At 37.0% G+C, this 15,835-nt stretch overlaps 1 protein-coding gene across 1 annotated transcript in view; it reads left to right on the forward strand.

The window, feature by feature from the left end:
• CEP128 (centrosomal protein 128) overlaps positions 1 to 15,835 on the forward strand; it is a 465,435-nt gene that overhangs the window by 393,531 nt on the left and 56,069 nt on the right. Inside the window, exon 21 of the mRNA XM_004610293.2 lies at positions 10,408 to 10,431. Within this exon, the coding sequence (XP_004610350.2) occupies positions 10,408 to 10,431 (24 nt within the window). The remainder of the gene's footprint in view (positions 1 to 10,407; positions 10,432 to 15,835) is intronic.

Raw genomic sequence — 15,835 nt, forward strand, 5'->3', positions numbered from 1 at the left:
ACATTTATTATGAGTGAAACAGGGGTCAGCTCCACCGGAGAGGTTTTGACAAGCTCAGTGATGCATCTGAACTCCTTTAGCCCGGATGTATAAGAGTTGAGAAATCATCACAGTAGAGGTGCCCGGCCAGAGAGAGAGAGCACAGCAGCTAGGGGACTTACACGTAGGAACCGTAGTGCAATGCTTGCTACCAAATATGGCTTCCTGAGCCGCCTCCAGGAGTGACCCTGCACCCCACAGACAGGGAGTGAGTAAGCCCCGAGCTCCACTGGTTGGTTGTGGCCGAAAGACCATGGAAAACAAATAAATGAATAAATAAATAAAACCACGGTTTGGCTCTAAAACAAAGAAAAGACCAAAACCAAGCACAATGGAGGTGCCATTTAACTGCTCAAAATCACAGCTAATTTAGTTTAGTTCTTTGCTCTCTATTATCCTTTCTTCTGATATTCCCCAGCAGTATTGAGTTTTGTGCTTCAGCTGGCCTACTGTCAAGCCCAGAAAGAAGGCATTGCAACTTACTTAAAAGCATATGGCAAAATATAACTCCTTTTATTATATAGAGAAATAAATCTAAAAGAGTACCCATAGTGATTTCATTGGAGCATTAAATTTTATTGCGGTACAGTGTGTGTTTTGTTACACTGTCACCTGACATCTGTTCAAAATAAGGTTCTGAAATGCTGTTCTGGCATATGTAACTTTGGAAAAGAACTTTCACAACAGAACAGCTTTCCAGTGTATTCCCTGACTACACCACATGCAAAAAATAGAATGTGATGGTAATAAAATTAGTCAGGGGTGCAGAGAGATGGTATAGGGCTAAAGTGCATGCATGGTGCGTGACCAACCCTGGTTCAATCCCTACATTGTCTTTGCTCTCTGAAGTACTCCCAGTTTTGACCCCTGAGCCTGAGCACTGCCAGCTGTGGCCCCTAAAATAATAAGTAAAAACAAACAAACAAATAAATTAAACAGGGCCAGAGATCATGTAGGCTTTAAGATTCTTATCTTGCACATAGCCAATCCTAGTTCAAACACCACATATGGTCCCTTGAATGAATTGATTTGACTAATCAATTTAATTAAAAAGTATGAATTGGCCATTTGGTGGTAAAACTCCCCTGTTGGTAACCGTGTACCCAATGCCCTACCTAGAGTCTGCTTCAATAAATATTAGGTAGGAGGAATGCAAGAATGAATTAAAGGAATAAATGAGTGTAAAGGGAGTGTTGTTCAGTAAAAGATTATGAAAACAAATTTGAATTTTATGTAATTTTATCATGTCATGAAACAGTTATTCCTTTCATTTTTATTTTTTAGGGAAATAAAAATATATGAAGAGGGGCCAGAGAGATAGTACAGTGGGTAGGATGCTTCACTTGCAAAAAAATATAAGAAGTAAGAATCTGAAACCTGTTCTTAGCTTATGCACCTATAAAAATAGGCAGTGCTTTGGGTTTGACCCACTGTCTTACTTTGCTGACCTAAGTCTTGGAATGATCCACTGGAAATGCTTTCTATCTCAAGAATGTTTGCTTTCAGGAGGTGAACTTGAATGAGGGGGACAGGGGATAGTTTAAGGAAACTTTAAAAATTATCCCTCAGAGAATGAATTTTTGGTGGTGACTTTTAAGTAATTTTCAAAATAGAAAATATAACTTTGAACAATCAGACGTCCATGAATTCTGAAAACCACACACATTGGTGCCCCATTATCTACAGGTAAGGTTGTGAGTATGAAGATAGTTTTATTAATAGTTGAAATTGCCCAGGAGTATCCCATTTTATTTATTCCTTGGTTTTATAAGTGATGAGATTTAAGATTAGTTACTTCCCAGTGTGAATTTGAAAGTAAGATAAATTGAAGGTGTGTTGAAATAAGTTACCACTTCATTTGTAATCCTGAAGAAAGAGTAATGTGCTTCAAATTTCAGTGATTTCCCTAAAACCTGTTGCTTGAAGTTGGGTAAGGCAATGTGTGTATGTACATTTTTAAAGTACAATATGATATTGTCTCTAATATTTGAGATTGGAAACTTTATTTGAAATGATTTCAATTCTGTTAGTGTATTTTATACCTACTACTATCCTTAATGCTTTCAATTAAGACAATAGAACTTTCCAACTCTTTTTCTTTACTCACATCTCTCTAAACAGCCAAAGCTACTGTTTAAAATTCCACCTTGGGAAGATGCTAGTCAGACCACAATGAAAAATCAGAATGAAGCTCATTTTGAAGAAAAAGCAGTTAAGTATTTCATAGGTAGGAATGTTAAGGATAATTGAAGTAGTAAAATTTGCTTTATTTTAGAAGATTCAGATAAGTTAGTCTTCAGGTATGCTTTGCAGAAAAACAACTACAAATAATTTGAGTCTTTCCCCCTATTTTTTTTTTGCTATAATGAATAGTGAGTGCACCACTGATTAGCAGAGTACAGATCATGTTCTTTTAACTTTTTTCCTTACTGCCTATATTTGTTTACTAAGAAATCTAAATCTGTAGTAGTTATGATCTTAGTCAAACTGAAGCAAGCAAGTAAAATCTAATTCATATTAGTCCAATAGATTATTCTGAAATCATCTATTTGTTTGTCTTGATTTTCCTCCTCAGTAGCCTCTCCTTAGTTTAAAATGGTGAAAAAGAATTGTAAGTAGAACCCCATGAAAAGAACTTGGGAATGAGGAGAGAAAAATGAGAGTCTCTAATGTAACAGTTCATGTACTTGAATTCCTGAAATAAAAAATTGAGTCAATAACTCTGTGTATATTGGGATTTGGATTGTTAGAAGTACTCAAAGGTAAGCAATTTACTTCCCAAGGTAAACTCCTTGCTTGTACCATCCATTTAATGATCCAGCTATGTGACAACCATAATAGTCATAGTCAAGTGCTTAATTCAAATATTTGGGGGGAAGGAGGTTGTGTCAAAGGGTTCTATGATTATGTGGGATTCTATGTAACCATCTTTGTCAGAAAACCTCAGAATGTATGTCCCCTTGGGGTAAGCAAAGGATATGTGAGCCTTAGGGAATCTCATTAGATCGGTGAGACTTGGTAACTGACAGAATCATATAGTGGGAAAAAAAAGGAAAAAGAAAGTATACTCTATTGTTTTCTACAAGTTCTGCATGGCACATGCCTGATCATAAATTATGCCATAATCACAGCTGCACTTGATTTGTGTAGGTGAACAGAGCATATTCGGTTGATATATGACTAGCCTCACAACTGGAGGTAACACTTTATTATTTTTTTTAATGTAAATCTTTGGGGAAAAAAATAGAGTGCTGGTTTCTGGGTGTTGACTTTCTCCCTCAACTCCTGTCCCTGCATCTTTTTAGGGAAATGGTCAGTTCTTTGAAATTGGTTGGCACTTGCATTGCCCAACCACCGTTAGAAGCTTTATATTAGCCACAAATGATTTTCCGCTCCAGTCTGTTCACTGAATTTTTGTTACCTTTATCAACACTTTCACTGTAGACTTAAGCAAGTTCTACCCAAAAATGTAATTCTGTATTCTTTAAGACACAGATGCATACTTCTGCATTATATTGAATTTGTACTTTAAAGAAGAATCTTAAAAAAAATCTTAAATTTTTTTTAAAAAGCTTTATTGCTTTCACTGTGATCTGAAATATAGAAAAATGAATCTGAATATTTTTGTTAGTAGTTTTGTTTGAAGTTGACAAGTAATAAATACAGGGACTTGAAGAAAAATCTCAGTTTGCCTCTCAGACTGTATTTTCCTGTGAAATCTATTGTAACAATAGGGATCCCATTCCATCTCTTTCTCTTGGTCTGTTTTCTCAACACAAATTGTGTTCCCCGCCCTGTAAACTCATATCCATCCCACTCCGATATTAACTATAACTTGAGCCTTTCCTGGTCAAACTAAAGACCAGTTGTCCTCATGAGAAGTAGGATCATAAACCAAAGCAGCCATCTGAAAATGTAGCAGAAGAAAGCTAGAGAAGAACAAGGCCCCTGAGTCTCTCTCCTGACAGTGGTCGTGGATGAGAGACTAAATAAGAATTGTCACGCACACTGACTCCTCTAACAGCCTATGGTAGTGTCTGTTTCTGATTCTATCAGGAATGTGCTATGTACCAAGTCAAGAGCAGATGATGAAAGGAACTAAGTAGATCCTTCCTCTCATAGGAAGTGACACATCCTTTCGAGCTGGCTCTCTTGGTAAGTTAAAATATCAGGGTGGGAGTGTTGTTTGGTCATTAAAATAAACTATTTAGACAAAATATTGATGCCTTGTTATGTTTTCTTTCCCGTCCCATTATTTTTCAAACTAATGTACTTCAGGTCCAAAATAACACAGGTACATAAGCAGCTAGTGGAGTTAGTTACCAAAGATTGACTATGGGTATCTAATGAGTGCTAAATCCAGTGGTGGTTGACTAGGAAGCCACTAAAAGTTGCTCTAAGACTGCCTCCCCAAAGTTTTTCTTAAGTGTACAATGACTGATCTTTAATAGATAATTTTATGTCTAGACTGTTGAGTCACTTGATATATTTATAGCCAACTTAGGCATATGTTGAAAAGCTGTTTTGGTTTCAGATGGACATTGTTGTAATTTTTCTCCATTTTGTTTTCATTGTAAGAAATGAGATCTATTTGTTGTTTTTTATCTTCATAAGAAAGGCATTTTTTAAAATAATCAATAATGTACTTTTCCTTTTTTAATTTTAATATTTTGAAGCTTGACAAAAATACATTGGAAATTATTTTTAGTTTATTTTACTAGTAAGGGTGAGAGAAAGTATATTAACTGTATTTTCTATTGTTTTTACTTTTTTAATTTTTTAGCGGTTAGGGCATTTGCCTTGCACACAGCTGGCCCAAGTTCAGTTCCTCCATCCCTCTCGGAGAGCCCAGCAAGCTACTGAGAGTATCCTGCCCGCACGGCAGAGCCTGGCAAGCTACCCATGGCGTGTTTGATATGCCAGAAACAGTAACAACTAGTCTCACAATGGAGACATTACTGGTGCCCGCTCGAGCAAATCGATGAATAATGGGGCAACAGTACTACAGTGCTATTATTATTATGACTTTTTAATGAATCACCATGAGATACAGTTACAGACTTAACAAATTTTCATGCTTATGTTTCACTCATACAGTTATCAAATACCCATCCCTCCAACAGTGCCCATTCTCCCCCACCAATGTTCACAAATATCCCTTCCACATTCCCCCATCTCCCTGCCCCCCTCAACCTCTTTGGCAGGAAGATTCCCTTTTTACTCTCTCTCCTTTAGTGTGTTGTGGTCTGCAATGCAGGTATTAAGTGGCCATTATATTCTATCTACTGTCTACTCTCAGTACACACCTCCCATCCCTGGCGGGTCTCCAAGCATCCATTTCTTGGTGTTCCCTTCTCTATCTGAACTGCCTTTTCCCCCAGCATGTGAAGCCGGATTCCAGGCCGTGGGGCAATCCTCCTGTTCCTTGTCTCTACTATCTTTGGGTGTTAGTCTCCCATTTTGTTACTTTATATTCCACAAATGAGTGCAGTCTTCCTATGTCTGTCCCTCTCTTTCTGACTCATTTCACTTAGCATGAAATGAGTCATGTTCATCCACTTACATGCACATTTCATGGCTTCATCTTTTCTAACAGCTGCATAGTATTCCATTGTGTAGACGTAACCAAGTTTCTTTAGCCAAGTGATCTGTTCTCGAGCATTCGGGTTTTTTTCCAGATTCTGGCTATTGTAAACAGTGCTGCAATGTTAACTATATTTTCATGTGGAAGTACAGTGAAGCACGTGGTGCGTATTTACATTTCATTTGATAACCTTCATGTAAGAGGCAGCAGAAAAACAGTAATGTGAATCGCAGAGTTAAAAAGAACATGAACTAAGTCAAGAAGTGATGCTCTGGGTGAGGCTACTGGATTCTCCTTCCTGGAGGGAGAAACAGTGAGGAGAGTGAGCGCTCACTGTAGTTTTCTGTTTGAAAATTGTATATCCATCAGATCAGTTCCAGACAATTTGGAAAGGGTTAGTGAATGAGTGGCATATTTTTATACTAGGATTATCCTTTGTCATATATTACTATTTCTATTAAAGATCTTCTTAGAAAATATTATATTACTGTGATAAGGTCATGAAGCAACATGACTGATGATTTAGAACTATATTACCTCCTGATTCTTATCTTAGATGAACTGGATAATTCTATGGCACTACTTCATTTGGCCCAGATGAGTAAAATAAATTGTCAATGATCCTGAATTCTGGTACCAACAACCCATTTAGTGCTCATTTTGTAGCAGCCTACAAATATTTGCCCATCTCCACTGATGGTAATGAATTTGCCTGAGTTCATTCATAAATTCAGTATGTATCCTATTGTGACAGTGTAATAAAGGGATCTGTAGAGCTCTAAGCAGTTTACTACCTCATTATAGATAGCTAAAATATTTCTTTTTTAATAATAGAGATCCTATAGGACCTTTTCTAAAATGTAAGTCTCACAAATTAATAAGACAAACTTACTAAATTACAGCAGTGACTAGTATCCTCTTAGTTGATTTTACTTCGCAAATTGAGTTATTGAAATGCAGACTAGTGAATTGAATTTCTCAGTTTCTAATTTTCTTAGCTATCTCTGTTATATTAAAGGCTGTCTTCAGTATCATTTTGGAATGAAATAGGTTATAGATAAATAATACAAACAAATTACATGGAAATAGATTCTTCTTTATTGATTCTTTTTTCTCAAGATTTTATTTTATTAAGGCACCAGGAATTATAAAGTTATTTGTAATTGGGTTTTTCACACACGAAATTCTATCACGGGTCCTGCCAGTGTGTCCGGTTTCCTCCTCTAGTGTGCCCAGATTCTCTCTCTGGCCCCCAGCCCCACCTCAGCCCCAACCCACCATCTTGACAGTCACATTTTAAATCTGGTTCTTAAAATCTGGGCCTTGCAATTTCAGTGTTGTTGACTTTGTGGTTTAGACATTTAGCTCTATTTTTTCTTAACATCACCAACGTAGCAGGGCCCCTTGATTCCTGACCCTTATCTTTTCTCACCTATCTTTTCTCCCTTTTCTTTTTACTCTATTTCTTTCCTTATCCTCCATATGCTCTGGTGTCAAGGTTGATCTAAGCATCTCTCCTGCAAACCGTTGTATTTCTGCATCCATTTACTTCAAATACCACATGTAAATGATATCATCCTTTATTTGTCCTTCTTCTGTCTCACTTTATTTAACATAGCTTCCATTTTCATCCATGTTGTAGCAAATGACATGATTCAATTATTCCTTACAGCTGTGTAGCATTTCATTGTGCATATATACCACATCTTCAGGATCCACTGATCTGTTGCTGGACGTCTAGGTTGATTCCATTGCTTAACTTTTGTACCGAGTGCTGCAATGAATAGGGGTGTGCATCCTTCCTTTTGAATGAATGTTTTTCTGTCCTGGAAGTAGATACCCAAAAGTGGAATTGCTGGGTTATAGGGTAGCTCAACTTTAAGTTTACTGAGACCTTTCCATACTGTTTCACCCAAAGGAGTTGAATGAGACAACATTCCCACCAGCAGTGAATGGGTTTATTTTTTACCACATCCTCACCAACACAAATTGTTCTCTTTATTTTTGATGGTGCCATTCTCACTGGTGTGAGATGGTATGTCATTATTTTCTTATATTTTAATAAAGTGGAATTGGAGGGAGCAGGCTATTCAGTCATATAGATTTGACCTGAATCTTAGCTCGGAACTGCTGTAACAAGCTACCATAGACTGAGTGGCTTAAACTGTAAACATGTATTTCCCACAGTTCTGGAAGGTAAGAAATCCAGGATCAAAGTAAGGTGGTTTCAGTTCTTGGCAAAGCCTTGTTAGATGACTTTCATCTTGTATTTTGCCTTCACATAAGTAAGGAGAGAAGCCAATGTTTTGTATCCCATAAAGGTACTAATCTCATCAGGAAAGCTGGACCCTCATTGAATTCTGTCAAATTGGGAATTAGGATTTAACCCAAGAATTTTTCGGGAACACAAACGTTCAGCCCATGACAGTCTGTGTTTCTTTTAATGTTCTCTAAAAAATATTTAAGTCAAATGCAAACACTAATACATAAATTATATGCTATCTTAGCCAAACATGGAGATATAAATTAAGACAGGCAGAATATAAAAATATACTCATTCTGAATAATACCAGCCCATAAATACATGGTATGGGGAAATCATAGGCCCAAATAGTTGTTGTAAATATTTTGGGCCTTTGAAGAGGGTTCATATAAATGTTATACTGCCAGAAAGCTGTTTCTGTCTCTCAAAGGCTCTGTAAGTTTCAGTCTCTGATGAGGGCTGTTCCATCTGCAAAGAATGATAAAGCATTACTGAATGGTTTTGTCCAAGAAGCATTGTGAATAAATTGCCTGGTAACAACAGATCAAAGCCCCCTTGAGGCATTTATATGTATTTATTATGAAGCAGTCAAATGTGACAGTATACAAGTCACCAGCAAAACAGCAGTTTTTTTTTATGAAAATTGTGGGGGCGAGGGTGAGGTTCTTGCAAGTATGTCAACAAAATGCAATTAAGCAGATTATATTGCTGAAAACAGTCTGCTACGGGATGATTTTTGCATAATATATTCATTTAACTCATGCCCACACAGTCAACTGTTTAAAGGGTTGAATTGCTCCATTTAATTTCCCAGACCAGAGATTGGGGTTTGGGTTGCCAAAGTCCTCCAAGTGTCCTCCGTGTTAGGCAAGGCTGGGAGAATGGAGGAGAGGGCCACTTCCTTTCCTGGTCCGTACAAGTGTCAGGAGATTGAGCGGTTCCTCGGTAGAGAATATGACACTTGAGCTAAGGGCGCTGGCACCAGTTCAGACTCACCCCACCCCCAGCACCTCTCCCTCTTCAGATGGGTGGTTGGTTGCATTAAACACAAAATGAGATTTTGCAGATCCCAACTTCTGAGTATCGCAAAAAGGAAAGGGGAATAGCCCTTCTCAAATGACTTCCCTTTTCAACATCTTTAGACTCCCTCTTCAAGATAGCTCTTTTTATTTGACGAAGACTAGCTATTCGCCTGAGGAAGAAAATACATGTATTTTTCCTTAATCATTTAATGTTTTATTTATTTATTTATTTATTTATTCCTTTCTTTTTCGGGGTGTGGCTACACCTGGTGGTGTTTGGGGATTTACTCGTGGCTCTACACTCAGGAATCACTGCTGGTGGGCTCAGGCTTAGGCTTATATAGAGACCACGGATCAAACCTGGGTCGGCTACATGCAGAGCTGCTGTACTACCTCTCTGACCCCTATACGTTTAAAAGATCTTAGGCAAAGTGTGTTTTGAGGACTGGAGCAATAGCAGAGCGGGTAGGGTGTTTGCCGTGCATTGCTGCCGGCCCCGGTTCGATTCCTCCATCCTTCTCAGAGAGCCCAGCAAGCTACTGAGAGTATCCCGCCCGAGTGACAGAGCTTGGCAAGCTACCCATGGCATATTCCACAGGCCAAAAACAGTAACAAGAAATCTCACAATGGAGACGTTACTGGTGCCCGCTCGAGCAAATTGATGAACAACGGGATGACAATGACAGTGCTACAGTGCTACATTTAATATTTTAATTACTATTGCCACTGATCCAAATGTGTTGGTGTGGGAGGACTCCCGGTGTTTCAGTGGGCCTGGGGGCCACTCCTGGTGCCAGCCTGATCGTGGGACTGTATGGTTCTTTCCTTGGTCCAGTGGTGTTGAGGGGGATGGTGCTGATGTCGCAGTGCTACAGAGCAAAAGCACCACCTCTAGTATGCCATGGATACACTCCAGCACTTCCAGCTAGTTCCCGTACCCTGACCCAAATCTTTTAAAAAAGTATTTTTGTAAATCCTTCTGTGAACACCTTCTAAGTTCAGAATTTAATATGTGCTATAACATTTGGATTTGTTTTCTTGCCTTGTTTCAATTGCCTATATACTGGTTAATGAATAAAGTTGATTTTTATGTCTGAACTTTAACCTTCTTAATTGATCAGACTTTGTGCTTTGTACCACATTGAGAGCAATTTTCTAATTGCATCTCATATATTCAAATCTATCTGTAACATAGATTCTTAAATAGATAAATAAATTTTAATGGGAGAGGTATAAAGATACTCAATTTAGTAACTATGTTCGAATTTATCATTTTTACTGTTCAATTAAATGTGTGGCCCTAACATAAGCTAAGAAGAAAAATGTATTAGTGATTCTTTTATAACTAGTGAGTTCATCCTGGGTGGAAGTTTTCATTTTTTACCTTCTTATAATTAATCATTACTATTAGAAGATAAATAGAAAATCTAAAAATTAAGTATTTTGTGATTATTTTAGTAATGTTGGTTTTGTAATTGTTTATTATGCTTTATTTGCAGGATCGTGTAAATGCCTTAGAAACGGTAAGTTGGGGCTTTTTTTTTTTCTGTCAGAATTACTACAATATCCTGATGTGGATTTCAGATCACTTCTCAAAGGAGGCAGCTCCAGAAAGATTTATAAGATATTTGAGCTAAGAGTCAAAGGGAAAATAAGCTAACGAAATCTGAAAGGTATGTGAATACAGACCTGAAATCCCCCAAAAAGTTGAAAAATGCAAAATGTGAATAAATAAGTGGTCACTGCTCTTTCAATTTTGATACGACCTAGATGTATAAAGTCATGGGTAACATAGTTAAATGTAATTATATTTCTCATTCACAGAAAATGGATTTTACGGTACCATTTTAACTTTGTAGCCAAGACAACAGTATTAGTTTCGTTGTTTTCACCAATGTCAAAATAAATATAAAGGCTGTCTAATCTTTTTCTTAATTTTATTTGCAGGAATCTAATGTTAGGAAGTAAGTTTTGAGTTAATGAGTGTCAAGACTACATACTTGCTATATTTACTAGAAATTTATTATTAAATAGAAAAGGAGAAGGAATATTATTTGAAAATAACTTGTATCATTTATATCGAACTAGCCACTATAGTTCTGAAAAATACATAGTTAATGAAAACAAATTAAAGATGCAGTTACCGGAAAGAAATTCAAGATATAAAGTTTCATGTGCTTTAATGATAATATATAGTCATGATATATGAAAAATGAGAGTGAGCAAAACTTATGTAAATAATGGGCTATAATTTCATTTCTTTCTTTTTTTTCATTTTTTCTAAGATATGATTAGTTTTATAATTAATTTTATAATAAAATTTATAAGAATTGAAAACTAAATAATGGTACTACCCAGTAATGAAATATTATTCAGCCAGAAAACTCATATTTGCAAAAACCACATAATGTTCTGGTGTTACAGGGATGGGTATATGAAAGACTGATAATATATGAAAGTATACGTGCAACATATTAATATTAATATTTTCACATTGTTTTTATTTATTTAACAAAAGGTAAAAATTTGAGTGGCTTGGGTTTAGTTTTATTCTTTTCCTTCATATGTTTTTAATAAATAGGAGAAAAGTAAGGAAACTTTAAATAATGAGTCCTGGCAAGCTACCTGTGGTGTATTCAATATGCCAAAAACAGTAACGATAGGTCTCATTCCCCTGACCCTGAAAGAGCCTCCAATCTTTGGGAAAGATGAGTAAGGAGAGGCTGCTAAAATCTCAGGGCTGAGTGTAATAGAGATGTTACTGGTGCCCACTCGAGTAAATTTACAAATAATGGGGTGACAGTGATACCGTGATACAGTGATTAAGAATAGAATATTTCATGAATGTGAGAAATGTAAAGATGCTAGTGGAGCGAACTTTTGTACTGTATAGGCAAGTGATTGTCATTGGGAGTGTTAAAACCTCACTAGGTAAATTATTCCTTACATTTATCTGGGCCATTTGGAAAGTACAGTGACCTCAGTAATCTGTGATGACATTGGAGGGGAATAAAATGTTTATTGTTCCCCCACCTATATTTTGCTGATCCTTTGGAAGTATCTGACCAACTGTTTGGCTTTTGTTTTCTCTTAATGTGTGAGGAAATCCAAAATTTTTTTAGTTTGAGGACCTTGGCTCAATATACAATATGACACTAATCTAACAGTAAGTCACTTGCTTCTCAATTCCTCCATCTACAAAAATACTAATGATTAAACTTAGTATTTTGAGTTTTCATGAGAATTGAAGCATAAGAAGGGTATGTGAACATATTTAAGATTAAAATTCTGCTAACATGTGATTATTCTCGTTTAATCATTTTAGTTATTCTACTAAAAATTATACAACAAACGCCTATTACTTTTATCAGTATTCCCTTTTTTTTTTTTGCATGTCTCTCTACTTACATAGTATGGAGTAGAATGTTTTCTACCTCATTCTAAGAGTTTCTCTAGAAATTAAAGCTAAAACAAAAAGTTAAGAGAAAAATGGACAAGGGTGGGTTTTTTCTCCAATAACTTTTCTCAAAATGGTTTTAATTTGAAATAATTATAGGCAGTAAAGCCATAAAATCTTAAATGCTTAGTAATAATATTAGTGCTCAAATATTATAAAGGCCTTTGACTTCTTATGGTATTATAAGAAGCAGATTTAATATACTTGGTAGACTGTTCAATTGGTAAAGTATTTTATAGTTCATAAAATTAAATATGCTGAAAGCAATCTCAAGATCATCTTTTATTCATTCACAACTCAACACTTAAACCATAGAAAAGTGTTGGTGGTCTACATTTGTTGGGTTGACATTAACCATAATCATGGGATTAAATACATAGAGTTTATATTTTGGTGATGCAAAACTTCAAACAGTGCATTGTTTCATTAGGAGTTCTAATAATATATTGGTTTTAAAATTTAGTAGTTATGATAACTAAAATATTATGTTTTCTACAATAATTAGAAAAATTATTTGGTGAATTACTAACTATATTACCTATATATTTAGGTCACAATCATAAATTTATTTTTCCTCTTCACCTTTTTCCATTATTATCTAAATTTCTTGATTTAGAAACTAAATCTTATATGCAAATGTATTTGCAGGACCTTTAAGAAATTCTTGATATGTAGTGGGTAATCAGAAAACATTTGTAGAATGAAGGAATGAATGTAGAACTGAATGTTTGTGACCCTCATCTAATACTGTTCTTAGGAATATTAATACATGTCAGCTAGCCCAATAATACCTTTTTGAGATAAAAAGTTAATCACAGAAGCACATCAATTTATATTTTTTTCCTTTGACCTGTCTGATTAGTAGTATACATTCAGAAAAATTCTAATGAACTTCATTAAAATTTAGTGTGAATTTTATTAGGAAAAAACTATCAGCCAAGGTGGAGTAAGTTGGTCTCCAAATGAAGCTAAGTGGTTACCTGGAAAATGAATCGTGATAAAAAGCATCATCAGTTCATGGGCTATGGATAGGACTCATGGTGGATGTCTGTTGGGCTGTATAGAAGGCACGTGAGACACCAATATGAAGAAAAAGAAAAATTTTGTCATTAGTTTTCTCAAGAAACCATGCTTTAATTGAGGAGATCTGTTTACATATAGACAAATTAAAGATGTAAGAGCAAAAGCAAAAAAACACTGTAGCCCAAGAATGAAACAAAATTCATCTTATCAATCGATAATAAATAAAAATATTTTAAAATAATAAAATAATTTACATCATTGTATTCTAATTTCATCATGAAACGATTTGGGTTTCGTAGTTTGGGAACATAAGGTCAAATTCACCTGTGAGATGTGACGAAATTGGTGGTGTTAATGAAAATGAGCCAAAGGAGGCATCCCATATTTGATATAATCAAAGTTGGAAGGTAGTAATGAACAGAGGAAAGATGGACTAAAGGATAAGGAAAGGAAAGTAAAGAAAGGAAAGAAAGGAAAATGATGAAAGCATGACTCATAAGTATAAAATAAACTAAAATCACATGAGTAAAATTTCCTTAATTATTTAATGAGGATGAACACAATGTTGCAACTGACCTTAAGGTCCGACTAACCATACTATATAGGTAGTCAAGAATACTGAAATAACTTATGTAGATGGAAAACTAGGGGAGGAAGGAAATTAATTGAACTGCCTCAGACAAAATTGATTTGCATGCCCAGAAATCATTTCACTGCAATCAATTACCAACCAGTCACAGAATTATAAATAACTCAAATATCAAAATAGGACTTGAGAGACAGTACAGGGAGTAAGGTACTCGCCTTGCATGCAGCCAGCTCCTAGTTGCTCCTCAGCATCTCATCTGGTTCCCTGAATGCAGCCTGCCATGGTTCCAGAGAGCAGATCCAGGAGTGTCCCTGGAGAACTGCTGAATGTGAGCCCCTCAAAAGATAAAACTCAGAAAGCCCTGCTAAGTAAAAGCTACCCTTTCATAGCACAGCAGGTAGGGCGTTTGCCTTGCACAAGGCTGACCCGGGTTCAATTCCTCCGTCCCTCTCAGAAAGCCTGACAAGCTACCGAGAGTATCCCACCCTCACGGCAGAGCCTGGCAAGCTACCCATGGTGTATTCGATATGCCAAAAACAGAAACAACAAGTCTCACAATGGAGACGTTATGGGTGCCCGCTCCAGCAAATCGATGAACAACGGGATGACAGTGACAGTGCTATAAAATATGATGATGATGGTTTCTAGGCTATAACATGTTTAAATTAACACTGAGAAAGTAGGAGATATTTTTTAGTTTGGAAAAACAAAGGAAGGAATTGAGACTCTATCTTTTATATGAGGGATACTTTGAGTTTGGGTTCTGTTTGTTTGGGGGCCACAGCCAGTGTTGCGTGGGGGCCGCCCTGCTCTGTGTTGGGCTGAGACTTGCTCTCTCTGAGGTGCGTGAGGGACTCCTGTGGCGGAGAGGAATGAACGCCGGGCCGCCACTTACAGAGTATGCATGTACTTGATTGCACTGTCATTTCCAGTTCCTCTCAGGGCTGCAGTTCAGCTTGTTTCTGCTGCCAGTTCCTCGTGAAGCATTCTGTTGGGAAGGATTTGCTTGCTCTTTTGGAAAGAGTACTGGGATCCCTTTTCTTTTACTGTCATGTATATCACAAGGTTGGAAGGTGAAAAGATGGCAACATAATTATTTAGGAGCCAAATGCGAAATTTTTTGTTTGTCTGGGGGCCAGCCCAATTCCTGGCTCGCCCTCAAATATTACTGTCGGCTGTTCGGGGACCAAACAAGGATGCCGGGGATCAAACCGAGGTCTCAGCAGCATGCGAGTCAGTGCCCTACCCTGTGTACTATCTCTCCAGCACCATCTACTAATTTTGTATCAGAAGCTGTGGCATGGTAATCGCAGATATAGCAGTGCCACTGTTGTACTGATGCGTAGGAAAGAGTGAAGAAGAGAAAGGCTTCGGGGCTGGCACGATAGTACAGCGGGTAAGGCATTTGCCTTGCATGCGGCAGACTGGGTTTGATCCCCAGCATCCCATATAATTCCCCGGGCACTGCCAGGAGTAATTCCTGAGTGCAAAGCCAGGAATAACTGTGCATCGCCAGGTGTGACTCAAAAAGAAAAAAAGAAAAAGTGAAAGGATTCAAGTAGTAATAGGAAAATAGACAGTGAGAGCATTCCATCTAGTCACTTGAGCCCCACCAGAAGTAATCCTTGACCCAGAGCCAGGAGTAAACCTTGAGCACTGTGGGGTGTGGCCCCCCAAAAAAAATAATAAATAAATAAATAAATAAGAATAAATATATGAGTGGATACTCTTGTTCACATGGCAGAGCCTGGCAAGCCACCCATGGTGTATTCGATATGCCAAAAATAGTAGCAACAAGTTTCTCAATGGAGACATTGCTGGTGCCCACTCAAGCAAATTGATGAACAACGGGAGGGCA

Source organism: Sorex araneus, chromosome 3 (genome assembly GCF_027595985.1).
Source record: "Sorex araneus isolate mSorAra2 chromosome 3, mSorAra2.pri, whole genome shotgun sequence".
Taxonomy (NCBI): Eukaryota; Metazoa; Chordata; class Mammalia; order Eulipotyphla; family Soricidae; genus Sorex; species Sorex araneus.